This window comes from Typha angustifolia, chromosome 3 (assembly GCF_048772165.1).
Source record: "Typha angustifolia cultivar Huaian chromosome 3, ASM4877216v1, whole genome shotgun sequence".
Taxonomy (NCBI): Eukaryota; Viridiplantae; Streptophyta; class Magnoliopsida; order Poales; family Typhaceae; genus Typha; species Typha angustifolia.
Window position 1 is genome coordinate 297,784 of NC_133241.1, and position 24,016 is coordinate 321,799.

The 24,016-nt window shown below is 39.3% G+C and overlaps 5 protein-coding genes across 8 annotated transcripts; 1 reads left to right on the forward strand and 4 right to left on the reverse strand.

Annotated features, from left to right (window-relative positions):
- Positions 1 to 731: 731 nt before the first annotated feature.
- On the reverse strand, positions 732 to 6,761 carry LOC140779577 (protein NRT1/ PTR FAMILY 6.1). Of its 2 annotated transcripts, none has more exons than XM_073124708.1 (5): positions 6,623 to 6,761; positions 4,330 to 5,553; positions 3,487 to 3,704; positions 1,996 to 2,576; positions 732 to 1,779 (listed from the first exon to the last, which is right to left on the reverse strand). In XM_073124708.1, exons 2-5 carry the CDS (start codon positions 4,592 to 4,594, stop codon positions 897 to 899), a joined length of 1,947 nt encoding a protein of 648 aa, XP_072980809.1. In that variant the 5' UTR covers positions 4,595 to 5,553; positions 6,623 to 6,761; the 3' UTR covers positions 732 to 896. The 2 variants fall into 2 exon arrangements, with proteins under 2 accessions (XP_072980809.1, XP_072980817.1); XM_073124716.1 differs by having other exon boundaries at positions 4,330 to 4,664; positions 6,623 to 6,760.
- On the reverse strand, positions 6,564 to 12,465 carry LOC140779603 (peptidyl-prolyl cis-trans isomerase FKBP19, chloroplastic). 2 transcript variants are annotated; one of them, XM_073124769.1, is made up of 11 exons: positions 12,228 to 12,465; positions 12,034 to 12,127; positions 11,554 to 11,667; positions 10,521 to 10,606; positions 10,395 to 10,445; positions 9,976 to 10,056; positions 9,117 to 9,161; positions 8,038 to 8,093; positions 7,055 to 7,130; positions 6,874 to 6,980; positions 6,564 to 6,797 (listed from the first exon to the last, which is right to left on the reverse strand). In XM_073124769.1, the coding sequence occupies exons 1-10, from the start codon at positions 12,294 to 12,296 to the stop codon at positions 6,885 to 6,887; spliced, it is 768 nt and encodes a 255-aa protein (XP_072980870.1). In that variant the 5' UTR covers positions 12,297 to 12,465; the 3' UTR covers positions 6,564 to 6,797; positions 6,874 to 6,884. The 2 variants fall into 2 exon arrangements, with proteins under 2 accessions (XP_072980870.1, XP_072980863.1); XM_073124762.1 differs by having other exon boundaries at positions 6,564 to 6,803; positions 12,228 to 12,463.
- A 622-nt stretch (positions 12,466 to 13,087) lies between these two features.
- On the reverse strand, positions 13,088 to 18,497 carry LOC140779593 (cytochrome b-c1 complex subunit Rieske-4, mitochondrial-like). The gene is made up of 2 exons (XM_073124751.1): positions 18,226 to 18,497; positions 13,088 to 13,926 (listed from the first exon to the last, which is right to left on the reverse strand). Exons 1-2 carry the CDS (start codon positions 18,407 to 18,409, stop codon positions 13,283 to 13,285), a joined length of 828 nt encoding a protein of 275 aa, XP_072980852.1. The 5' UTR covers positions 18,410 to 18,497; the 3' UTR covers positions 13,088 to 13,282.
- On the reverse strand, positions 13,788 to 18,219 carry LOC140779589 (pentatricopeptide repeat-containing protein At5g50990). 2 transcript variants are annotated; one of them, XM_073124739.1, is made up of 3 exons: positions 15,187 to 18,219; positions 14,914 to 15,053; positions 13,788 to 13,926 (listed from the first exon to the last, which is right to left on the reverse strand). In XM_073124739.1, exon 1 carries the CDS (start codon positions 17,206 to 17,208, stop codon positions 15,364 to 15,366), a length of 1,845 nt encoding a protein of 614 aa, XP_072980840.1. In that variant the 5' UTR covers positions 17,209 to 18,219; the 3' UTR covers positions 13,788 to 13,926; positions 14,914 to 15,053; positions 15,187 to 15,363. The 2 variants fall into 2 exon arrangements, with proteins under 2 accessions (XP_072980840.1, XP_072980829.1); XM_073124728.1 differs by having other exon boundaries at positions 14,914 to 18,219.
- Positions 18,498 to 20,134: 1,637 nt separating the features above from the next.
- On the forward strand, positions 20,135 to 22,333 carry LOC140758164 (laccase-2-like). The gene is made up of 6 exons (XM_073094244.1): positions 20,135 to 20,240; positions 20,341 to 20,492; positions 20,582 to 20,826; positions 20,918 to 21,046; positions 21,141 to 22,064; positions 22,153 to 22,333. The coding sequence occupies exons 1-6, from the start codon at positions 20,145 to 20,147 to the stop codon at positions 22,281 to 22,283; spliced, it is 1,677 nt and encodes a 558-aa protein (XP_072950345.1). The 5' UTR covers positions 20,135 to 20,144; the 3' UTR covers positions 22,284 to 22,333.
- Positions 22,334 to 24,016: the final 1,683 nt, after the last annotated feature.

Genomic DNA, 24,016 nt, shown 5'->3' on the forward strand with positions numbered 1-24,016 from the left:
TACTGTGTTATTCTTCAAAGGAATTATATACATATATATATATATATATATATATATATATATATATATATTCCTTCAGCATTTGGAAGAAATTATTGAGTAAACTAGAGACAAAAGCTAAGTTGTAGACTGGTACGGAGCAGGGATTATAACGCACAAATTACTTGTTGCTTATATATATATATATATATATATATATATATACATCCATGTTTTGCCAAAATTTGGTGGGCTATTGAATGATATGATTGGCATGCATTCACAATTATTGAGGTGGCTGTCGTCGGTTGGTGTGATGTTATTTTCCTCAATCTTTCTTTAGAGAGAATGCCATTGTGACCTTATTTCTAGTTCAAAAGAGCATGAATGCTCTTCATTTTGTGAACTTTTCTTTCTCTTTTTCTTTTTACCAATTAGATGAATTTGAAAGAATAAATGCCACTCTGTTTGGCACCTAGATAATGCGCAATTCTCTCCTGCCGTCTCCAATGCTCTCGAGCTCAGGATATATTTCTAATAAACTTTTTAAATACTTTGTTATCCTTTCCTTGGAGCATCAAATCTTCTTGCTAAGCCACAAGGATTTCCAAAAATTCAAGCACATAGCGGTAATGCGAAACTCTAATTTTACTAGTCAAAACAACTAAAAGATCTAAAAGTGGCATGCACAAGAAAATTTAGTAGATTTGGATCATAATTGAAGTTAAAAGCCTAGAACTGGAGATAGCAACAGTTAATCCAGGGGCTAAATTAGATGGCAAGCATAAAGTAATTTACTTTCATCAGTTTGATTAGTCATTACATATGATGCCAACACTAGCTAACCAGATGAAAACTCCCATCAATGTAAAATTATCATTCTCACATGAATTGTGTAAATCAACAATCTCCTGATCCTACTTGCCCTCAGATGAACTTATATCTTTGTTCAGTTTTACGACCTCCATCTCTGTCGCCTTCCTAACCCTGTATTTGTACCTCTTAGCAAAAAATAGAAATGCACAGAAGTTGATTATACTCAGACCGGCCAATAGCCAATACAAGTAATCGAACCTCCCAGTATTTATGTTCTGAGCGAGCCATGATGAGCGCCCCTCAGCCTCATTTCCCGTGATCGAATTGATAATGTTGTTCAATATGGTTGCGACAAAGCAGCCAAGACCACCAGCCACAGCAGCATAGGCAGAGCCAATACTCCTCATGGCATCTGGAGCCTCCTGATAAAGAAACTCCAGGAGAGCCACAATGCAGAAGACTTCAGCTATTCCGATCAGGCAATATTGTATCAACAACCAAAATGCACTCAGATTTGGCATAGGAGACAGGAAGAGGGATTGAAAACCATGCTCGATGGCGTAATTCCTTCTGTACCTCTCAAAAACCCCAGCCCATGCCACAGAAAGGATGGAAATCACCAGTCCTAGGCCTACTCTTTGAAGCTGTGATGCACCCTGAGGGTGACCTGTGATGCGGCGTGCCAGGGGAGCAAAAGTTGAATAGTAGAGGGCCAGAATGAGGAAGATGCTCAGACCGGGAAATACGGGCATACATGTGACCGGTAGTTTCAGGTGGCCCAAGTGAGTGTTCAGTGTATATGCTTGTTGGACGGATAGAGTCAGGAATTCTGTCAGGATTACACTCAGCATAATTGTGCAGCTAGGTATTGGCAGAAGCTTCAGTAATATCTTAACCTCTTCAACTTGTGTAACTGTACAAAGCCTCCACGGACTGGGATCTGTGCCATCCTCTTTAAGCTGCAGAGCTGCCTTATCCAAACACCTAAGCATTCAAATAAGCATGGTCAAGTGCATACTGATGGTCATTTCACATAAAACAAACTAAATAAAAATATAAATAGATTTGAGAAACTTCAAGTTGGAGATCAATGTTATTACCAATTCGGAGAGAATTGGGTGGAATCTATATTTGTATGACCTAGTCCAGTTTTAAGGAAAGAACAACTGATCAGCGTACACAGTTTAAACTTTAAGGTACCTGAAATCATCGGTGTGTTCTATTTTCTCACTACCCTTGATGGCAGATCTTTTCCCTGGAAGCTCATACAGGCCAATAAAGTCACTGCTAGAGAAAGGGATATTTCTCTTTCTGAAAGCAGCAACTAAAACCTGAGCAACTCGTGTGAAAGGGCTACCCCCTGGTAGCCTATGCCTGTACAGTGGTGTGCCAACAAAAAAGACTGCATTTGAGATGCCCATTGCAAGGGCCAGAGAACCAAAAGCAGAGCCCCATCCATGTTCCATTTGAATGTAGACAACCATGGTGAAGGCCACAATTGCTCCAACTGTAACAGAAAGATAAAAGAAATTAAAGAACCTATCTAAATGAGCCTTGTAGTCTTTACTCCTCTCATCAAACTGGTCAGCTCCAAAAGATGAGACACAAGGCCTTATCCCTGCGGCTCCAAAAGCTGTAACATAAAGAACCACATAGAGGTATAGCATCTGCCATGGCTTCGCTTGTTCACAAGTGCCCAGGAGTACAGATAGTTGATCGCAATCAGCTTGATTCGGTACAAAAACACTCATGGTAGCGCATAAGGTTATTCCAGTCAAACCCTGGATGATAGGTTATAGAATGTTAAACTTCTTAAGAAAAGTAGTACGAGAAATGGTTTCTCCATGTCTTCTTAAATAACAGAAGATACCCTTTAATATCATCTAGTGGGAAAAGGTGTTCTCTCAAGAGTCAACTAAATTGGTACCCGTCTCCACCATACTATATCAATGCTTATAAATTATAAAGGACGCATTTCAAGGTTACTTTCAGAGCAGATATAAGTACAATATCTATTTCTTAAAAGGGTGCATAGTTCAAAAGGCACATAGATTTTCATATTTGAACTATTAAAGAAACATGGTGTCCTCAGGACTTCTGTATCTTATGTCACAAACCTCTCACAGTGGGAAGGTATAAACTGTAAAATGGGACGTTTGTTGATAATATCACCAATCCACCTCTCCATTTTTTGAAATCATATCTAATAAATTTATTGCCTTGGAAACATCGGGGCACCCATGCCGACATTACCACTGTTGAACTCATTAAATCATACCTATATAAACTTACTCCAGGCTAAGCAGACAGCATCCCACATGCAACAAGATAGGTAACATCAAGAATAAACTTCAGGTTCTAATGTCATGAATCATTGCAGAAAGATAAAGGCAAGCAGAGTTTTCATTACTAAGTGTCAAATATACCTGAACCATCAAATAACAAAGAAAAAAGGATAAATATAAGTCCCAAAAAATTCTGCCACTAATCAGTAAAAAAAGTAAGCTGAGAAAAAGTCGCTTAGTAGTTATTAACTTATTATCAGCTTCAAATTCATGGTTTCTGAAACTTTCCAATTTCGGAAGGGAGATCACATGATTTGAAAAGGAGTAATACAATCATGCATCTTAACTACATAAAATGAGCAAGAAACTGAAGGGACATCACTTGAAACAAGAAAAATGTTCATACCAAAAGATAGATAGTAGTGAATATAGCAATTGTCCAATATCTACCGAGATAGGCGTCAGCCAGAAAACCACCCAGCACAGATGAGGCCTGTGATATCCCCAGAAAGTTGTTCACCACATTAGCCGAGCTTGTAAATGGCCGATGCATGATGTAGAACATGAATGTCACCATATTGACTGACAGCCCAAAGTATGCCATTCTCTCCGCCATTTCGTTACCTGTTTGCAATCATATCTGACTTATAGTGAGGTAAGTCTTATAAAAGTTCAAGATTTGAATTGCAAATGTTCAGACAAAAAAGCACAGGAATATTATGTTGCCACTTTTCTAACAAAGATAGCACAAAGACAGTATAGAGTTATAATATATAAATCATTGATACATCAAAATATAGCAGTGATTACGATGTTTCTAGGAAGAACTCAGTACTAAAATATATGCAAAAGAATGAACTATAAATTTTGTTCTTCAATTTTACAAAACAGGACTATATGTCATGCTTTCGCAATAATTAATAAAATTATGCTAGTATCAGGGGAAAATACTAGTAGCCAAAGAGAGATCAGAGACCAAAATGTGAACAGAGGTAATAAAAGTTGATGAAAAAATTAAACATTCTTTCTCGTTATTTCTTTCATATTCATAAATGACACTGTCTACATATATGCAAATTTCTACTAAAGTAACTGAAAACTTGCTTGTTCCAGCAAAGTAATAGTCTATCAGTCAGAATCTTTCAATAGAACTAAGAGAAGAACGCATTTTTTTTTTCAATCAAAAGACAATAAAGCATTTCAAAGGAACAAATACGAGAAGAAGGAAAATACAGGATAGGTTACCAACCAAAGATGAAGAAAGCTGCAATCCATCCCCCAGTCTTAGAGAGATCCTCGATTGGCTTCCCCCTTATGTTCACTGGTGTTGTCCCAACCGAGACATACTCCCCACCCATCGCCTTCGGGAATTGCCTCTCATCACTCTCGGCAAAATGGATTCCGAGCTTCTTTCTCTGCTTATAAACCATGATTCCCTTTCCGTCCTCCCCTGCACTCCCCATTTGCGACCTCTGTGGCACGCTCTCTGGCGACTGGATCTCAATCGACCCCATCTCTCAAACACCAAAATGAGGCAAGGTTCAAGGAGTCCTCGGAAACCCCTTTAGCTCCAAAAAGATCAACCTGAGAAACAAGACCCAGGGATCTCCAGAATACCCCCTAAAGCTCCAAATAAGAAATCTTTTTCCAGGATAACAACGGTATGAGCCACATTCGTACTCTTTAACACGAAAAAACAAGACTTACACAAAAACAAAAAAGAAAATAAAAACCCAATTTTGCCAACGAAACAAGGACCAGGGAGCTCTACTAGACCTTCTTAAACACCAGAAAGATCCAAACGTTTCTATATAAAGAAGATCGAAGAGCCCCGATGTATCACCCACAGCCGCAGATTTTCCTCACGCCGTGCAACAACGAGGCTTGAAGGCATCATGGGTATGTGATGGGCGGGCAATTAAAGCGTCGCCCACCAAATTGTTCTGCTCGGACATTTGAATGTTTGGCACAATAAATGCCGACAGAGAGATATATATATAGAGAGAGAAAATTTATATATATACATATATATATATATATATATATATACACACACACACAGAAAGAGAGAGAGGCCATTAATGGCCGCAACTGTGAGATAGAAGCTGATTGAGATCCGGCTGCGAGCTTCGAAGGGACCCACGACATGGATTCCTCGCCGCAGTTATCGATCGACCCAACCCCCATCGTTTTCAAATTGAAATTTGGAGATGTAGGGTTTGAAACCCTACGGTTTAGCTAATCACTAGGCTTAAATATCTCGACTTCTCTAGCAATAAGGCCGTTGGACGATTTTAATGGCCGTGGAAGAACTTCTATGCGTTCGGACGCGAGATCGCGTTCGGTAATAGCTGGTTTGGCGGCAAAAGGGAATGACGGGGGCAACGGGGGGTTTCTCTGCAGCCCGTATTGCACGAATTTGCTGCATGTGAGATACTTTGCAGTTTATGCCACATGTCCACGTGTATGAACCCTAAATAAAAGTACAACCGGTTTTAGAAAGAGGTTGAATAAAAATTGTTGGATGGTTTGACTCAATGATTAGACTTAATTCGATTGAGTTTAAAGTATAGATTAATCAGCTTAATATATTAATTTAAATATAAAAAGATCTAAGTTACTCTTATGGAGACAAAAAAATAAAATAAAATTTATTAGACGGCAGCAAAGTGATCCACCTACCAAGATCCATGGCAGCAAATATAGCCCTCATAAACAAAAGTGAAAGTGCTTTTGTCCTTAAAATATCTATTTAAATGCAACCCACTCGAGAATAATTTATTCAATACCCCTCACCTCCCCCATATAGTACGAGTTTAACCAACCCTATTAATACTAATTTTTATTGCGGATAATTTCCTAGTTTTTCGATAAATTTCATCTCTATATGTGATGAAACATCCTCTAGTTCACAGACGAGGAACTCTCTCTCTCTCTCTCTCTCTATGTATATATATATCCTTGATTTGGTCTTTCTGCGAAGACATCCCTTATGATCTGAAGGGATATTAGAATTTTAAAATGAACCAAAAAGAGGAGTTGTATGAGAATCTCTTCCAAATAAGACTAAAATATGGATATTTTATGAAAATATTATTATAATTTTGTCACATCAAGGAATGAAGAAGTTGATCATAATGGTGGTTGATAAGGTAACCTTTCAGATATCATTTTCTGAGAAGAAGATTACCAGAAGATGAGGAAAGAGATTTAAGCTTAGTAAGCTGGGAATGACCAATGTGAAAAGTATCTTTGAAAGACAAGTAGATGACAGAGTGTGAGGCAACCAATTAGGGTAATTCACACAGCTACAGGGAGAGAGAGAGAGAGAAGAGAAAACCACTTGGTGAAATAATCTTTGGGTTTCCATGATATGAAGGATAATCCATACGACTGAAGTGCTGGTACTTTTAAGCGTCTTTATATGACATACTGTTGAACTACTAAAAAGAAATCACGAATCAGACCTCAAAAAGCAAATCATACAGAATCATAGATATTGTATTTCTGAAAGTAAAAGTATGAGATAATTTTACATCCACCTGAAAGTAATATTGATGGGCAATTGACGGTTCAGCCTACCAAGTGAAGAACACTGCAAATCATATGAAATCAAGTTCCAAATCGTGGATGATCTGAGGATTGCACCATCTTTTGTGCGAGTCAGAACTCCAGTTCTTGTTCTGGTTAGTTCATAGCAACTTGAATTGCATGCATCTGTAACTATTAGACCTCCTAAAGTTAGCACATTAACAGAGAACATTAAAGAAGATAATGAACCACAAATGAGTACCTTGTTTACGATTAGCTTGGAATGATCTTGAGAAGCTCTATATCAAAGAGGAGAGTTTTGTCTATTAAGCCCTGATTCCTCAGAACAAAATCCAGAGCTCTTTGTCCCTGCCAGGTAAGTGTGGCAATCAACATTAATTGTTCAAAACTGACAGAATGCAACTCCTCCATAGATTTAGTACCGAAAAATTTGTTGGCCTTGGACCGAGTTTGTTGAAGTCACTATCTGGATAGCCCAATTCTGGAGGTACTATTATCCTGCACTCCATCAAGTAATCAATCAGTGCATGCATCTTCAATACAAATCTTTCTGTGATAAGAACTCTTAGTATCCATCAAGAGGTAGAATAAGGTCCACAATACACAAACTAGAACTAATTGATCATATAATTCATCAGACGTATGCACCATAGAACATGGATTTGGAGTAACACAAATTGCTGATCACTACAAATTTCCACCTTTACCTCTATGGATTTGTCACAATAAGAACTACATGCTTCATATGTGGACATCGTGCATTATGAAGACTCAGCTGGACCCTAGTGTGCATGAATCCCTAGAGAGCACCAGCGTACAGCCACTTGCTAATCATGCGAATCACCACAGGTGGGTGAGCAGATTTGTGTTGGTCCCTATAGCTGAAGTTTGTTGCATCCTGGGCCTGCCCAAATTTAGAATTAGGCATTGGTGGTGACTCCTGTGGATGGCGGATGACTTCACATCAACCTCTCTAGGGTTCTGTACACACCAGAGAGAACTCCATATCTACTGTATTAAATGCACACCTACATCTGCAATGTACTGTATGAAATCCTGCTACATGATTTCTGGCTCAGCTATTAATTAGAGATTGACGACACAGTTGATAAGTAGCTAAAAAGACCAGCTTCAAATCTAGTTAGTGAAAGAAAATAGTCATTAGTTCTACCTTTCTGTAACTTATTATGCTTCCAGGAACTACTTTTTGGTTCTTCGGGTTACATCTTAATCTTAACATATATTATTATCCTTCAAGACTATAAAGCATTTGTGGCATAGCAATATTTATGATAAATTTACGCATGAAGCAGATTTGCAGCAGATTATGGAAAGCTGAACGTGGCTTCCTGTTACTACAAAATTGAGAATCATATCCAACATACTGAAAGAATTATTAATTTACCTCCTGACACCTCCTAAAGCCATGCCTGCAACAGCCTCCTCAAAAGCTGGTATGACCTGATTACTCAAAACAATAAGCATCGCAAAGCTAGCATCCCACTTATTACTCTCCAAATAGAAAACAACAGAGTTTAAATAATACATCAAATTAGAACTGAAAATTCAAATAAATGAAATTATCTCCTTTAAACAGGTCTCATGTCAGATTATCACATGAAGGATAAACTGAGGTAAGAAACCTCATTTCATTATGATAAAGAACGGTAAATTAATACTTAATTAACTTAAAATATCTAAATATTTCACCAATAAACAAGACCGTGGAAGCCGAAGCAACAGTAAGAGTCAAAGAAAGGGGAAACCAAGTTACAATAAAAGTGATTTGGGGGGGGCGGGATCAGGATTCAGATACAGAATTGATGAGGACTTTAACACACTTTCAGTTTGTGTCTGTTCGACTCAATTAGACATGCATTCTACATCAAACGTCCGACTATGTTTGAGATCTATGTCAAGCAAAGAACAAGAAATAAACCACGAGATCTCCATGGCAGAGTGAGGCAGACGAAGCCAGGCACTGTCAGAAACAACATTTCCTACTAAGATAAGAAAATTGGTGTAAGAAGATAACCTCAAATTGTGTCTTCCTTCTCACTCACATGAAACCCACAATTCAGACAATGACACACGTCAACCAAAGAAAATTGCTTATTACAACTATACAAAGATTCATGAGTGACTGAAAAGATATTGATGTCTAGATCCTGAAGGATGAAATCCAGAAACAAGAATGTTGGGTTTTCAGTCTCATCTCTTCTATAAGTATCCTTCCAGAAAGACTAACAGATTGGAACTTTCCTATCTATATGGCATTTGATAGAGCTGGCAAGTAAAAAATTATGAACACATTAGATCAGATCACAGGAAGCACATTAAATATAGGATAAAATGCAGAACAGCAGAATGGATCCCTGAACAGATAATGACATATACTGATAACCAGACATATAAAGGTTACTTGAGTATTCATCACCTCAACTGCAAAGATACCACTATTGAAGTGGTCAACTATTCAATCACCTGTTGTGATCCAAGCTTAAACTTGAAGAAATCTTTATCATCTCCCTGCATATTGATAAGATATCATATGTCATCTTAACAGTGATGTGGATATGCCAAAAGCAGTTGAGTAATCTCAGCTACCATTTTCTTTTAGTGAATTATAAAAAAGCTCATGTAGTAGGGTCTGAAGGCTAGGTGGTTGTTGTTGTTGTAGCAGTAACAGAAGAAGATGAAGAAACACAGAATTTTCAGATACACACAGATTTTAATGAGACCTGATTTATCAGATGTTGATGTTGTAAAAAAATGAATAGAAAGATTTTTTTATAAAAAGTCCCGTGAAAAATCACGCTTTTCGGCAAAAAGAGAAGACATAAGATGATAGTAGTATAGGACAAGAATAGTAAGTACAATCTGTCCAAAAGACCCAAGTTCTATCTATGCAAAAAGTTTTTATCCCATATTAACAAATTCATAAGGTCTCCAAAATGTTACACGATGTGATTCTATGTAAGATAGAATCAATATACTTTTCAACCCTTATGTGCAACTTTAATAACTCTCAACATTTTAATAGTTCATCCTAGGGTTGTTTTCCCTATTTTATAGATAGAATTATCTGGCTCATTCCTAGCATATCCTATCATTTAAACACGTCACTCCGATTTTTGAGTCTTTTGACATCACCTATAACATGTACCCAACCACTCCCTTGCTCGCAGCCTCAATAATAAAAATCAGTTCAGTAAGGTGACACAATGAAATATCGCTTACATTTCTTATGTTGACAATTTAAAATCAACAGCATGTCAAAACAAAATTACAAGTTTGATATGTTCTGCAGCTGTAAGCCAAAATAGTTGGATTTGTTCAGTACCTCGAAAGAACCACCTTTCGTCTTGTTCCTAGCTTCAAAAATGCGGCCATAATATCCAATTGTATAACCGTCCCAATCAACCTTAAATGCATTCATAATTTGAAATCTGCATCAGAGTGTGTGTGCAACTCAACCACAATTCAGAAGATTTTCCAAGTCTAGTTACAAGAAAACATGTCAGTAAGGTCTAAAGCTGATTGCATTTTAGTCTAGAAAAAACCTCATGTTCTGGATACTGTGCCAATAGATACTCTTATAGAAAAAAAAAAAAAAGCATATATCAGGTATTATTAGATTATCCCACTTAGCTTGTGCTCTAATTTATATGACATCAAGAAAACGAGAACTTGTACCTTAATAAAACCTATTTAATGAAATAAGGAGTCCAATAGCAAGTAGAATAGGAAGTTGCCACTTACCACCACTGTCTCCCCCATCTTCGGAGAGGGACCAACACCAACTCGTAAGTCCTGTTAAATGTAGTAATTAGAATTCTAGCTAAATTTGTCTCCATTATATGCATGTAGCAATGCATTACAGATAACCTTGTACTGAAGACCTGACTGTGTCTCAGTGTAATCTGGATAGCGCATTTTTGTTTTACCATAGTCCTTCCCACGAAGTGCTGGCACTGGGTCCAGGAATTCAAGAAGCAAAGAATTAGCGCTCTGTTATGCTAATAAACTTGTTTCGTTCTTTATGCTTAAAATTGTCACAGTGAAAAGGATTAATTCCAAATAAAGAACAAAGAATAATATTTAGTAACTATGGAGAGACTTGTTGGGTAAAGGTGTACCCCATCAAGGTCCAGTTCGAAGCAGATTGTCAATTGTAATGGTAATTCAGGCATTCAATGAAGATCATCCCTGGTGATTATGAAAAAAAAAAAGAAGGGGCTGATATTGAATTTTAAGCTAATTGCATAAATCTGCTTGGTTCTGCTGTTTGGGCTCTGCAACTAAAGAATAAGAGTCTCAAAGTGGTTTTTGAACGTGAAAGGGAACTCCAGAAAAGGTGAGGATGAAGGTAGAACTAGATATAAGGGAAAGCATTTGTCTCTAGGAGAATTGAAAACTTCAGACAGATAACCAAATAAAATCTCAACAGAATTACTGAAACCTTCATGTCTGTGACCTCTTTGATTATGTCACCTCTTTGTTGATCCAGAAACCAACTGGATAACCTTCTTATTAAATTATACACAAGTTAAATCCCTATCTCTTAGAATACGTTTTTGTTTTGTCTTACAGAGAACAGGAGCAAAGTTGTGAACCAGAGGACAAGTTTATCACAATACCTTTTTGAATATGTTCCATCTTTATCAGTTACTATCTTGCATGTGAGTAATAGTAACAAGCAGTCCCTGGAGTGGAATACAACCAGAAATTTCATATTTACATGGTTCCTTAGGTATGCATACAACAAAGAACGAAGAAATAATAGAGAAAGCTGAGGCTGATTTGAGAGACTAATTGAGCAGGCTAATCCCTTAATCTCATGGAGAATGTCTGAGGGGAGAGATTATATAGTAAATGTATCAACATTAGTTCAAGAAAAGGCAATTCAAAGAAGACTTACTATCAGCAAATTCAGATGCTACTGCCACTCCCTTGTCCAGAACATGCTGAAGGGCCCCGAGAGTAAGCCCAATTGTCGAAAGGGACAACAGTTTCCGTCTTTCTAAAATTTTACCTAAAACCAACATCACTCCATGTAAATGAACAAGGAAAAAGAAGATCATGAAAAAAAAAGAGGTGAAAACCCAGCTAAGCATCATTTAATAAGCAAAATAATTATGAATTCACTCGACTTCATGGCCTCAACACAAACAGTAACACATGCTGAAACATTTATAACAACCTTTATGAAGAATGTTGGAGAAATACTATATACGAAAAACAAATGAATCGCTTACATTGTCTAGCAATAAAATAACCACCATTCAAAACTAAGATAAAATGAGAAGGAACTGGTATTACTAATGCTAAAATATATAGTGAAGGTAAAGATTGGACTTTTTTTTTATATATAAAGCAGATGAATTGCCAGAGAACTCACCCATTGAGCTGGATACCTCCGACTCCGCAATCACTTCTGATTCCCGGTAATATCCTCCCACAATCCACAACTTCCTTCTCTTTAATTCCATCCTCTGGCGATCCAAACCATGCGAAAAAGAAAAAAGAAACGAAATGAATTCATATTTTCGATCCACAAATCTGCACAGCTCGACAACTAGATTCTTAACAAACCTTGGGATAACAAAAAGATCTCGCCATGGAAGGGCTCGGAAGAAACCCTATAATTGAAGGCGACGCCATTGACGTTCTCTGGAAGGAAGCAACGGGAGGAAGCAACGAGCAGATGGGGTCCGGCGAGAAAGAGAAGATAAAACGGCCGTAGTGTGTTAAAAAGACTGTAATGCCTTTATTCTAAGTACTGCAGCGGCGCAAGGATGAGGGCTTCGTTCGTCATTTGGAGGTGTGCTGCGTTCTACCGTCTGAGTCTTTCAGAGCTATCCCGAAGATAAGAGTACGTGGATTGGAGCGATCCAGGGACCATACAAGTGCTGATGAACCACTAATCGTAGCAGCATCATGGATGACCATTCTCTTCACATCACCGTCCATTTTATTTCTATTTTTTGGACAATTTTATATTGTTTTTTGAGTGAAAGGAAAATGTACACTGTTGTTGGGGTTATTTACAGAAAAAGTCATTAGATTTTAGTAATAACAAAATTATGTTTTTAAAACTAAATACTTTTGTTTTTTTATACTAAAATACGTATAATTTATATAAATAATATGTAAAAAACTCATGTTTACAATGTAAAGGTTATTAAAAAAAGATTGAATATCCCATCGTTGATGTGTAGGGTTTTCTATTGGCAAACTTTCGAGTATTACACACAACTCTATCAAGTCAAAAAAATCCTAAACATTAACAACATTATTAGGTAATCACAAGGTATCCCTCTCGCATTGCTCATCGAATACAAGCAGATATGATATAAGTTACGCCTTTGCGAGATTCTCCTCACTTATTCCACACTTCAGGACAGGAGAGTTCGCAAGAGTTAAATATGAATTTCGAGTACAGAGATGGGGGAGACACGAAATAGAAGTTCACAATGCATACAATTGATGAGTTTATAGTAGAGCAATAGGCCCAACCTGGGGGAAGAATTATTCAGAACTCGCAGCCAGAATAAAACTGGCAGATTCAAGATGATGACATGCTGAACAAGCAAAATTATTAGTATGTAAATATCTAAACAAATCATACACTCCTAGCAGGCAAAAGCTCAGCCAATCAGTAGCTTGTTCTCCTCCATGAAGGAGTAAGTTGGCACCTCCAGGTTGAACGGTGCTGGGCCCTTGCGGATCCGACCAGAAATGTCATAGTGAGAGCCATGGCAAGGACAGAACCATCCGCCGAAGTCTCCTGCGTTGGGCAGTGGAATGCAACCCAGGTGAGTGCAGACACCAACGACTACAAGCCACTCAGGATTCTTCACTCTAGATGCATCCTCCTGGGGATCACGAAGGGACGCTACATCCACACTGTTTGCCAACTTAATGTCATCTTCAGTGCGGCGCCTAATGAAGACTGGCTTTCCACGCCACTTCACAGTGACTGTGGTCCCTGGCTCGATGCTGGAAAGATCGACCTCTAGAGAAGCTAGTGCGAGGACATCTTTACTGGCTGACATACTCAACACAAACTTGAGAATCAGGAGACGAAGCAATGAGGCATAGACAAATCTTCCTCCAGTCAAAACAAAGTAGGCGAAAGCTCGTTTGCTGGGATCTCCTGGGGGATAGCGTTCATGGTTATGCTCGTCATAGACAATTTTTGAAGTTGGATTCTTGACAGCTGCCACAGTCGCAGGGAGATCTGCCAACCCTACATCGTGGTGTCTTGGGATGAGAGATTCAGAAGCAAAACCTGCGAAGGCTAGTGATCATCACTGAATGTATGGTAACTAATACAACTACCCAGAGAGAAAAGCTCAGTGTGCAGTTAAAAGGGAAAAGGAAAAACGAAAGTCACATCTGTAAGTACGGACCAACCTATGATAGAATAAAATACACTCACTGTACTAGCAGATCTAATTCACACAGCATAACATGCAGATGGACATAGTAACACAAACAATTGATAAATCAAGCATGATGTAAGACAAGAAGGGGTAAGCATAATGAAGTAACCTATAGAAGTGTTGAAATGAAAAGGCATACAAATTTTATTGAGTATCATCAGCTTGTTATTAAGAACTTGATAAAAATGTAAAACAAAGCTCTAACGAGAGAATTCAACTTTAATAAAAAGGTTGAACAGGTAAAAACCTCTACAATAAAGACTAGCAGTGCCAAGGTTTTAAAGACTGCGGCAGCAGATAGGCAAACAAACAGTGGGCAGTTGACTAGGCAGATGCCCAAAAATCAAAACAATTAAAAAATAAAGAAATACATCTAGAAAAATAAACTATTTGGGAAAATTTGAGGACTTACTTCATGGTGACCTGGGCAGATAAAATTTAACAATCTCAGTCATATATAAAAGAATATATGAGAATTCCAATGGTAGAAATTGATCCAATGAGAATAACAAATCAACTAAGATCCGAAAAGGTACTATAAGAAAAAAAATAAGCTGATTGCCCACAAATTTGTGAAGCAGGAGCGCTTTAAAGACAAGTAACAATGACCAAACAATCAAAATTACATCTTTGGAAATTAAGGACCTTAAAACCTACCATCATACTGATTCCTACAACTGAAATTAGATATGCATTCAGAATATGGTAAATTGATAGAAAAATACAAAAACACATTGAAACCCCTAATGTCATACAGGATTAGGAGAGGGAAAAGAACCCTAGATTTATTCAAAGAGAATAGGAGACAACCAAAAGACAGAGAGAACCCGAACCTCTGGCCTAACCAAGAAAACCAGATTTGAAGGCATATCGGGATAGGGAGAACAAGTGAGACGCCGAATCATCTCTTGAGAAGGCCAGATAAGCGTGGATCCAGATTCTTTGAGGCAAGGGCAGAGGAGGCAAGGCTCGACTGCCATGAGAAACAATGCGAGCAGATTAAGGTATATAAACAATCATAACTTAGTTCTTGACAACAACGTCAGATGGTGCTTTTCCAGTAGGATCATTCCAACCATGTAATGCATACCACAGATTCAAGTAACCTTTGACTTTAAGCATGGCTAGAATACCAATGCAGAAGAAGGTAGCCAATAAATCACCGCATTAGTTAGGCCTGACTGAGACATTGGATGATATCTTGAGTACACAAAGTCCCATCATCATATGGTAAGAATTATCGAAGCTCTAGGAAAGTTGTGACCTCAACCTCAAAAAACAGCCTACCAATAGTCCTTACAAGAACAAGACCCCTTTTCAAACCGATGAAAACGGATCCTATCTCTCACCACAATGACACGACATAGAACCTTTGATATCATCTTCATCCACTCATGACAATCATTGCATGTTCGGAGATTCTTTGCCACCAGTATCTCTGTCCCAGGAGCAGTCTTAAGCACACAATAAGCCACTGCTAGCTTCTCACTGTGACAACTAAGATTTTCCTCCCGTTCCTCTTCCAATATATCCATAGTAACCAGCTCAATCATTGGGGCAAATCCTTCAGCCTTGACTCTTTTTGCCAAACTATTCAAGATGCGATATATACCATCTGTCTCAGGATGGGATCGATCACCAGCTTTAAATTGGTGTATGTTTTGCCCGAACTCCACCCAACTCAAACCCCGATTCTTCCTAATCTTCTTCTCCTTCATCACTTCCCACACTTTCTCAGCATGGTCCCATCTCTTTGCAGATGAGTAGATGCTAGAAAGGATCACATAATCCCCACTACCGCAATAGGCCATTTGCCCAATTGCAACCTCGCCAAGTTCAGCATGTTTATCTCCTCTACAACCACTAAGCAATGCCCTCCATATTGCAACATCCGGCTCCATGGTCATCGACCTTATCATATCATATGCTTCTTCCAATAAACTAGCTCTAGCTAATGCATCCACCATTGCACCAAAGTGCTCGATCTTTGGATCAATCGAGTATTTCACTTTCATCATATCAAAATAAGAACGAGCCTTTTCTACCAGACCACAATGGCTGCATGCTGTCAACACCGCAACAAATGTGACCCCATCAGGAGTCAAACCTTCTCTCTCCATCTTGGAGAACACTTCACTTGCATCTAACCCAAGCCCATGTATTGCTAGGCCGTTGATCATCGAATTCCATATGGAAACGTGATTCCTCTTAATAGAATTGAATATCTCCCTAGCCACCTCAATCCCTCCACACTTGGCATACATATCAATGATAGCTGAATTAAGTATATGATTGAACTCCACCCCATTTTCTACCATCAATGAATGAACCCACTCACCATAACCACGGGCACCAAGACGAGCACACGCCGACAGCACAGCTGAGAACGAGAAGCCATCGGGCTTAAAACTCAAACCAATCATCCTGCCAAAAATGCTCATAGCCTCCTTTGGGCGCAAGTTCTTCACAAGTCCAGCAATCATGGAGTTCCATGAAACCAAGTCTCTACATGGCATTCTCTTGAATACACAATTAGCTTTGTCCACTTCTCCTCTTTTAAACAGCTCCATTATCATCAAATTCCCATAGAAAGGATTGATATCCCATTTCAAATTCAAAACATCATCGAACAACATTTGTGCTTCCATTATGTGATTGTGGTCAATGTAGAATCGGAATAGCGGAGTTACTACAGACCCATGAGACAAGAACCCGGTTTTAGTAATCCTAACATGGATTTCCATGGCGGCTTCAAGGTTTGAGGATTTGTTGCATGCTTTCAACAGAAGATTATGGGTCCTATGGTCAGGTTTGAAGTCTATGAAGAGGAGCATGGCCCTGTGATCCATGATAGCCTTATCAAAAGAACCCTTTTCTAAGGATGCTCGGAGGATGGAGTTGCAAAGAGGAAGAAAATGCTTGCTAGGGCGCTCTGTTGAATAGTTGGGTTGCGAGAGAGTAGAAAAGGGCCATTGAGATGAGGGTAGTTCGATACACAAATGAATCGTAGATTTTCTGAAGCTGTTGTAGCTTCTTTTCTTTTTTTCGTACTGGGCTGGTAATTCTGAGAACAGAAAGAAACAAGCACGTGATAATGCAATCCTAGAGGTCTTGAAGATCATTTGCATGCATATGATTACTCAGAAATATAGACTTGTATTTGTCAGTATCTGCATCTTATAATCATTCATAAGCAATAGTGGCTTCTAACCATGTCGTCGTACATTCGATTCCCAGACTGCAGAAAAGAATAGCATTTTTTATTATTCGTGAATCTCTAGGTCACTATCCTAACCCTATAGGTGACATAGGCCTCAAAAAAAGTTCCGCCTCAAAAAGATCACATAGTGTATCATAAGTGCGACTATTGATGCATTCTATCTATTCTGTCATTCTAGTTATACATCGTATGAAATACCTCAGGAGCAACTCCAAACCTCCATAAGCCATTTTTTTCTTTTTGATAGAGTGTTCGCAGGCTATTTGGGCAGAGTTTAGCTCTCCCCTAATTGGATATAAGATCCCTACTTGCACAAGCGAGCTCGTTATTCTTTCTCTACATACATAATCCCACAAACTGCTCATATGAGCTTTGAACCCAGGGGATTAGCATCACGTACTATCCTGTTTTGCACTCTTCCAAGCAGAGCCCTTTCAATATTTGGTATTATCCTCCTTTACATATCATATCAGGACAGGGATCTATAAAGAGAAACAGGAACAGATGATATTTTTTTTTAGCTCAATACTGATCGGTCGAACTTTAATTCTTCTTCTGGATTAACTAAGAGTTAAGCCTACAAGAAAGTATTAGCAAATGCATCCAGTGCTACAGGTATTCAAAATTATGCGAAATTGGCAATTCGCTAGAGAACAAGTAGAGTGTTAACTAAACTATAATTTAATATTTCTTATCATGCATTTTTTAAGATAAAAGCATAAAGGATCTTAAAAACTGCCACCTTATCATTACCTCGACCATGAAACTAAATAAAACCTATTGAGAATGATAAATTGACAAATAAATACAAATACACATCGAAGTCCCTTATATTATACATGATAGAGAGAGAGAGAGAAAGAAAAGAATCCTAGATTTAGTCAAGGGGAATAGTAGACAATCCGAACATAGAAGGAACCCTAACCTCTGGTCGAACCGAGGAGAGCCGATTCGAAGGGAAATCGCAAAGGGGAGAAGGCGTTAGACGACGAATCGTCTCTTGAGATGGCCGGATCGGCATGGATAGGATTCCTGGAGGCGAAGACGGAGGACGCGGAGCTCGGCCGCCATGAGAACGATGCAAGCCTTCTCCCTGCGACCCTCAGCATTCTCCCAGTTTTCTTGTACTCCGAGCTCTCAGGGGATTCTAGGGCTTCGTTCGATCGAGAGGGGGAGAGGAGGAGGGGGGGTAGCGTAGAAGACGTGGAAGTAATGGGGGAGAGATCAGAGATGTAATTAGATGGGCTAACAATTAGGCCCAAACTTTTCATCCTAGTTGTGGGCCTAAACGATATGAATGATGAGGCCCACTTTATTTTCTTCGAATTAATATACACAAAAAAAAATTATATAGTATATATCTACTGTAAAAATATTTTATAATAGGATAAACAAGCATATAACCTCGAGTTGCTTTTTTGATTAATATTTGATAAATGATTTAATTAATTCTTCTATAGCTTAATCAAATGTTAAGCTTAAGAAAGAGGAGGAGAAGGAGAAGAAGAAGAAGGAGGAGAAGAAGAAGAAGAAGGAGGAGAAGAAGAAGGAGAAGGAGAAGGAGGAGAAGGAGAAGAAGGAGAAGGAGGAGAAGGAGAAGAAGGAGAGAAGAAGGAGAAGAAGAAGAAGGAGAAGAAGAGAGAAGAAGGAGAAGAAGAAGGAGAAGAGGAGAAGAAGAAGAAGAAGAAGTGAATTTAGGACTTAAACATCTCAAGACCAGAAAACTGCAGATCACAAAGAGATTGAAGATGGATTTCTCAAAGCTGGTCAGCGGAGTAACAGAGGACCCACGACGGGTATGGACCAGCAGTGAATATGATAACTTTGTCTGGTGAAAATATCAGAGCGTCTATGGTCAGAGGTGATGCAAGAAACAAAGAAATGTTGAATTCTGGAAGCAGAAAAGGCCCGGAAATGGGTGCTAGAGTTAACAGCAATGTGCAGAGCATCAATAAATCACAAGTAAACAATCTGAACCAGTGATTCAGACGGCTAGAATACTTTTTTAAGTAAGAGGTGCCAATTCGCACTTGGATAAAAGATTACCTCACGAGCCCAGAATCAGAAGAAGGTGCCTTCGTGCGTTGTTTTCATGGAGAGCGAGAGTGATCCAGAGAATCCTCAGAAGCCACGGCGCCATGGATGTCGGTTTAGCTGCGACGAGAAAAAGGACCAAAAGGCTAATCATGGTGAAGTATCCACTTCTAACTCCAACCACTTCTGGCATGTCAGGAAGAGCTTATGGATGGTGCTGTAATGGCGCATACCTTTTAAGTAGATCTCGAATGATATGTATTTATCTAAATTTCCAATTATCCATTCATTCGTTTGCTACTGAAATGTCTATTTTTCCCTTCAAAAGAAGGCACAGATGTTTTCCCCCTGTTTCTTTAGATTAATTCTTTAACTACAAAAAACTAACATAAACAAATGTAACGTAAGTGACCCATCAACTAAAAGGATCCTCTTCTGCTCTTCCAACTCTCTGAATTCAACTACATCCTTATTCTACGCTACACTCCTACTCTCTTCCCAGCTACATCTCCTTTGTCTTGAAGATAAATCTTCAACCCTAGCTATTTGGGTCTTGGCCAAACGTTCCTCTCAATCCTGTTATCCTATTACCATGCACTTGTTTTCCCTTCCTCCCAGATACCCATCACCTCTTGCTTCCAAGCATCAGTTCAACCTAATGAAACTCTCACCAACTACTTGTCCTCCTCCATTAACAAACTGATGCATGCCAAACCCTGCAACTGGCCTACCTATATATGAGCCAGGCACACCTGAACATTGTACATCTCAAAGTCATTCACTTCTAGCTCTCTTGAAAGAGAATTAAGGATGGGTTTCTCCTTCTTTGGCCTTCTCTTGCTCGCAATCTTCTTCCCCTCTGTTTCACTCCCTGCTGAGGCTGCCATTAAAAGATACCAATTTGATGTGAGTAATTGATTACAAACTCTTTTTAGCTATATGTTTATGTTCCGTTAGAAGTAGTACATAAATGAGTTTTATGTTTTTTTTTCTCTATGAACCATAGGTTGTTGTGAGTAATGTGAGCAGACTATGCCATGCCAAGCCTATAGTTACCATTAATGGGAGGTTCCCTGGACCAACCATCTATGCTCGCGAAGGAGACAGAGTCATCATCAATGTCACCAACCATGCACAATATAACATGTCCATCCATTGGTATGCTCATCTATATCAAATAATCTCATGCAATTACCAATATATCTTCGAGCCTTGTATTTGCCATTAATCGTACCATTAATTTTCAGGCACGGATTGAAGCAGTTTAGAAATGGATGGGTTGATGGCCCAGCTTACATAACTCAGTGCCCAATCCAGAGTGGAGCAAGCTACACCTACGACTTCAATGTGACAGAGCAAAGAGGAACACTATGGTGGCATGCTCATATCTTGTGGTTGAGAGCCACTGTTCATGGTGTCATTGTGATCATGCCCAAGAAAGGAGTCCCTTACCCCTTCCCACAACCAGATGCAGAAGCTGAACTTGTCTTAGGTGAGCTGGTGATGGTTATAATTAAAGCCTAGTGCGCAAAGAATTGCATATTAAGACATGATATACACTGTTGATCTTATTGGGGTTGTAGGAGAATGGTGGCATGCCGATGTCGAAACCATCGAGGAGCAAGGCAACATGCTTGGCTTGCCGCCGAACATGTCAGATGCGCATACGATCAACGGAAAACCAGGGCCTCTCTTCCCCTGCTCAGAAAAGCGTAAGCTCTCCTAGGTTTCTAACTTTCTATTGCGTTCTAGCTATTCCTTAGTACAAACTGTACAAGAACTAACAATGCATATCGTATCTTTTAGATACATACGCGTTGGAAGTTGAACAGGGCAAGACTTACCTCCTCCGGATCGTCAACGCTGCACTCAACGACGATCTCTTCTTCGCCATCGCCGGCCACAATATGACGGTCGTCGAGATCGACGCGGTCTACTGCAAGCCCTTCACCACAGCCGCCATCTTCATCGCCCCGGGACAGACAACAAACGTACTAGTCAAAGCCGATCAGCCCTCCGGCCGGTACTACATGGCCACTCGAGCTTTCAACGACGTTCGAATTCCGGTAGACAACAAGACGGCGGCGGCGATCCTACAATACAAAGGCGTCTCTACATCTGTAATCCCGACCTTGCCTCAATTGCCTGCACCAAACGATACGACGTTCGTCGGCAGCTTCCATGACAAGCTGAGGAGTTTGAACTCTCCCCAGTATCCTGCAAACGTGCCCCTCAACGTTGATCGCCATCTCTTCTACACGGTTGGGCTTGGAGTTAACCCATGCGCTACTTGCTTAAACGGAACACGGCTAGCTGCCTCGTTGAACAATATAACCTTTGTCATGCCTACCATTGGGCTACTCCAAGCACACTACAATAACATCAAGGGAGTTTTCCAGCTAGACTTCCCCGATAAGCCGCCGACGGCGTTCAACTACACCGGCGCGCCGCTCACCGCAAACCTCGGGATGTCGAAAGGAACGAGGCTGAGCAAGATCACGTTCAACTCCACCGTGGAGTTGGTGTTGCAGAATACTAACCTTCTCTCCGTGGAGTCCCATCCTTTTCACCTGCATGGCTACAACTTCTTCGTCGTCGGCCGGGGGATCGGAAACTTCGATCCGGCGAAGGATCCAACGAAATATAACCTGGTTGATCCACCGGAGCGGAACACAGTTGGGGTTCCTACAGGAGGGTGGACTGCAGTAAGATTTAGAGCTAACAATCCAGGTGAGAAATATACATACATATATAATCTTTTCCAGCACTAATTAAGAGCTAAGATGAAACTAATAATGAATGTTTTCACGCATGCCAGGTGTTTGGTTCTTGCACTGTCACTTGGAGCTCCACACAACTTGGGGATTAAAGATGGCATTCGTTGTAGAGAATGGCAGCGGAAAAGAGGAGTCAATCTTGCCCCCTCCCAAGGATCTTCCACCTTGCTAGGGGAAATTTTCTTTTGTCTCTTCTCTTCTTTGTGTTTCAATTTATGAAAAGAATTGAGTGACCAAATGGTTGTAAGCCAACATTCATTAAAAATTGCAGTGAAGTTTTACAAATGATCTAGTATTCCAAAGAGTACATTGAATATATATTTACTGATATAAGAAGATGAGATGAGATCTACTTAATGCAACCACCGGGTCCGCCATAGTAGAATCTGCCAAAAGTCAAACTTACCAACTTGATGACGATCCTTGTTACTGTTAACGTAGTCGCCGTGGCGAGAAATATACTGCACACCTTTAAAAAAAGTCCACGGGATGACAAACTCCACCCTTCTCAAAGTCAACGTACATATCCTATCCCACCAAAGAGTAGTATGATTAAATAACATTCTTTATTAATTGATGATATCTGCTATTTGAGAATAGTTAGCTAGATTTAATAAACTTGTTATCTTCCTCCATATACCATGAATATTCTGAATGTCATGTCATACACTGTTCCCTTGCCAGTATAAACTGGTTGGATAACATTGCCTGGAGTGATCACAGCTATCACAGGTAGTGTAACTTATCCATGCTCATGCTTATCGTGACTTATCCATGGCATTGTTTTATTCACGATGATCACGATGCTCTCTATCCACCTGTATCACTCCTTAATTCCAGCTGCATGCTCTACCTTTAACTGATGCGAGTGCAACCTTTATTTGAATCTCTAGTGTGGAGAGTTATTGTAACGCATAGTGAAACTTATCGCGACTTATCCACGCTTACGTCCGTTATAATTAATTTTCCGGATAACTAAGCTTTATACGTTACTCTTATGCACTTCTCTTGCACGTGTCTACTCGCATGGGAGCGGTTGAAACAGAATAGGATTCAACACGTGTGAGGTAAAATTACATCTCACGTAATTTATTCTCAGGTTTTAGACATATAATTTGTATGAAAAATATGCCCAGTTATTATATTTACGATTATTAATACTATAAATAAAAGATTATTTCATGCATCTTGCTCGATAATAAGGCTGCGAATAATAGATTAAAATATAGGATGAGAAATATAACTTATCTTAAACTCTCTAGATTATTTATAAATTTTGAACTGCTTAAATATCTTAAACACTCCTTTTATTACATTTTCTTTATAAATTATCACGGGTAAGTATTTTGATATTTTATACAAACGAGGTTGAATGGACAGGTGGCGGGATTTAAAAGGCAAGCTACGTGATGGGCTCGAAGTAGTACGGCGGGTGATGTACACTGCAGTGGAGGGGACCCTTTTGGGCTGGCACTAGCGCTTGTATTATTAAAACACGAGATACATTAAATATAATGGAAAACGTATGGCAAGTTAAAGCAACGCATCCCTTCAAGGATTCGCTCAAAGATCTTTTTTCTCCTCTTTCCGCGAGAGTCGCCTCTTGTTCCCTAAACTACCCTTTGGATACAGGGAGGATGCGATATACTAGCGTATCCACCAAATACACTGAAAAAAAGAGGAAATTAAAATGGAGTGGTAATTATGATATTTTAAAATGTTTCGAGTGAATATTACGCAAAGGACCCTTAAATGTAATGTTGAAATAATAATCTCTTTAAAAAAGACATAGTCAACGTAATATTTGGACGAATACTATCGGAAGGCAATATTGTCATTTTGGATTCGTCAATCGTCATCCCTTACCATTTACCCCCCAACGCCGCGGCATTTCTCTTTCTAGTC

Excerpts from the sequence above, each read along its gene's own strand:
- LOC140779577 (XM_073124708.1), bottom strand. The coding sequence starts at position 4,594 with ATGGGGTCGATTGAGATCCAGTCGCCAGAGAGCGTGCCACAGAGGTCG. Across the intron at positions 2,577-3,486 it reads TCACTACTATCTATCTTTTG|GGTTTGACTGGAATAACCTT; the intron begins GTATGAACATTT and ends CCTATCATCCAG. Across the intron at positions 1,780-1,995 it reads GAACACACCGATGATTTCAG|GTGTTTGGATAAGGCAGCTC; the intron begins GTACCTTAAAGT and ends TTGAATGCTTAG.
- LOC140779603 (XM_073124769.1), bottom strand. The coding sequence starts at position 12,296 with ATGGCGTCGCCTTCAATTATAGGGTTTCTTCCGAGCCCTTCCATGGCG. Across the intron at positions 12,128-12,227 it reads GATCTTTTTGTTATCCCAAG|AGGATGGAATTAAAGAGAAG; the intron begins GTTTGTTAAGAA and ends TTGGATCGCCAG. Across the intron at positions 10,446-10,520 it reads AGTCAGGTCTTCAGTACAAG|GACTTACGAGTTGGTGTTGG; the intron begins GTTATCTGTAAT and ends TACATTTAACAG.
- LOC140779589 (XM_073124739.1), bottom strand. The coding sequence starts at position 17,208 with ATGCAAATGATCTTCAAGACCTCTAGGATTGCATTATCACGTGCTTGT.
- LOC140779593 (XM_073124751.1), bottom strand. The coding sequence starts at position 18,409 with ATGCTGAGGGTCGCAGGGAGAAGGCTTGCATCGTTCTCATGGCGGCCG. Across the intron at positions 13,927-18,225 it reads TCTCCTCGGTTCGACCAGAG|GTTTTGCTTCTGAATCTCTC; the intron begins GTTAGGGTTCCT and ends TAGCCTTCGCAG.
- LOC140758164 (XM_073094244.1), top strand. The coding sequence starts at position 20,145 with ATGGGTTTCTCCTTCTTTGGCCTTCTCTTGCTCGCAATCTTCTTCCCC. Across the intron at positions 20,827-20,917 it reads AGAAGCTGAACTTGTCTTAG|GAGAATGGTGGCATGCCGAT; the intron begins GTGAGCTGGTGA and ends TTGGGGTTGTAG. Across the intron at positions 21,047-21,140 it reads CTTCCCCTGCTCAGAAAAGC|ATACATACGCGTTGGAAGTT; the intron begins GTAAGCTCTCCT and ends CGTATCTTTTAG.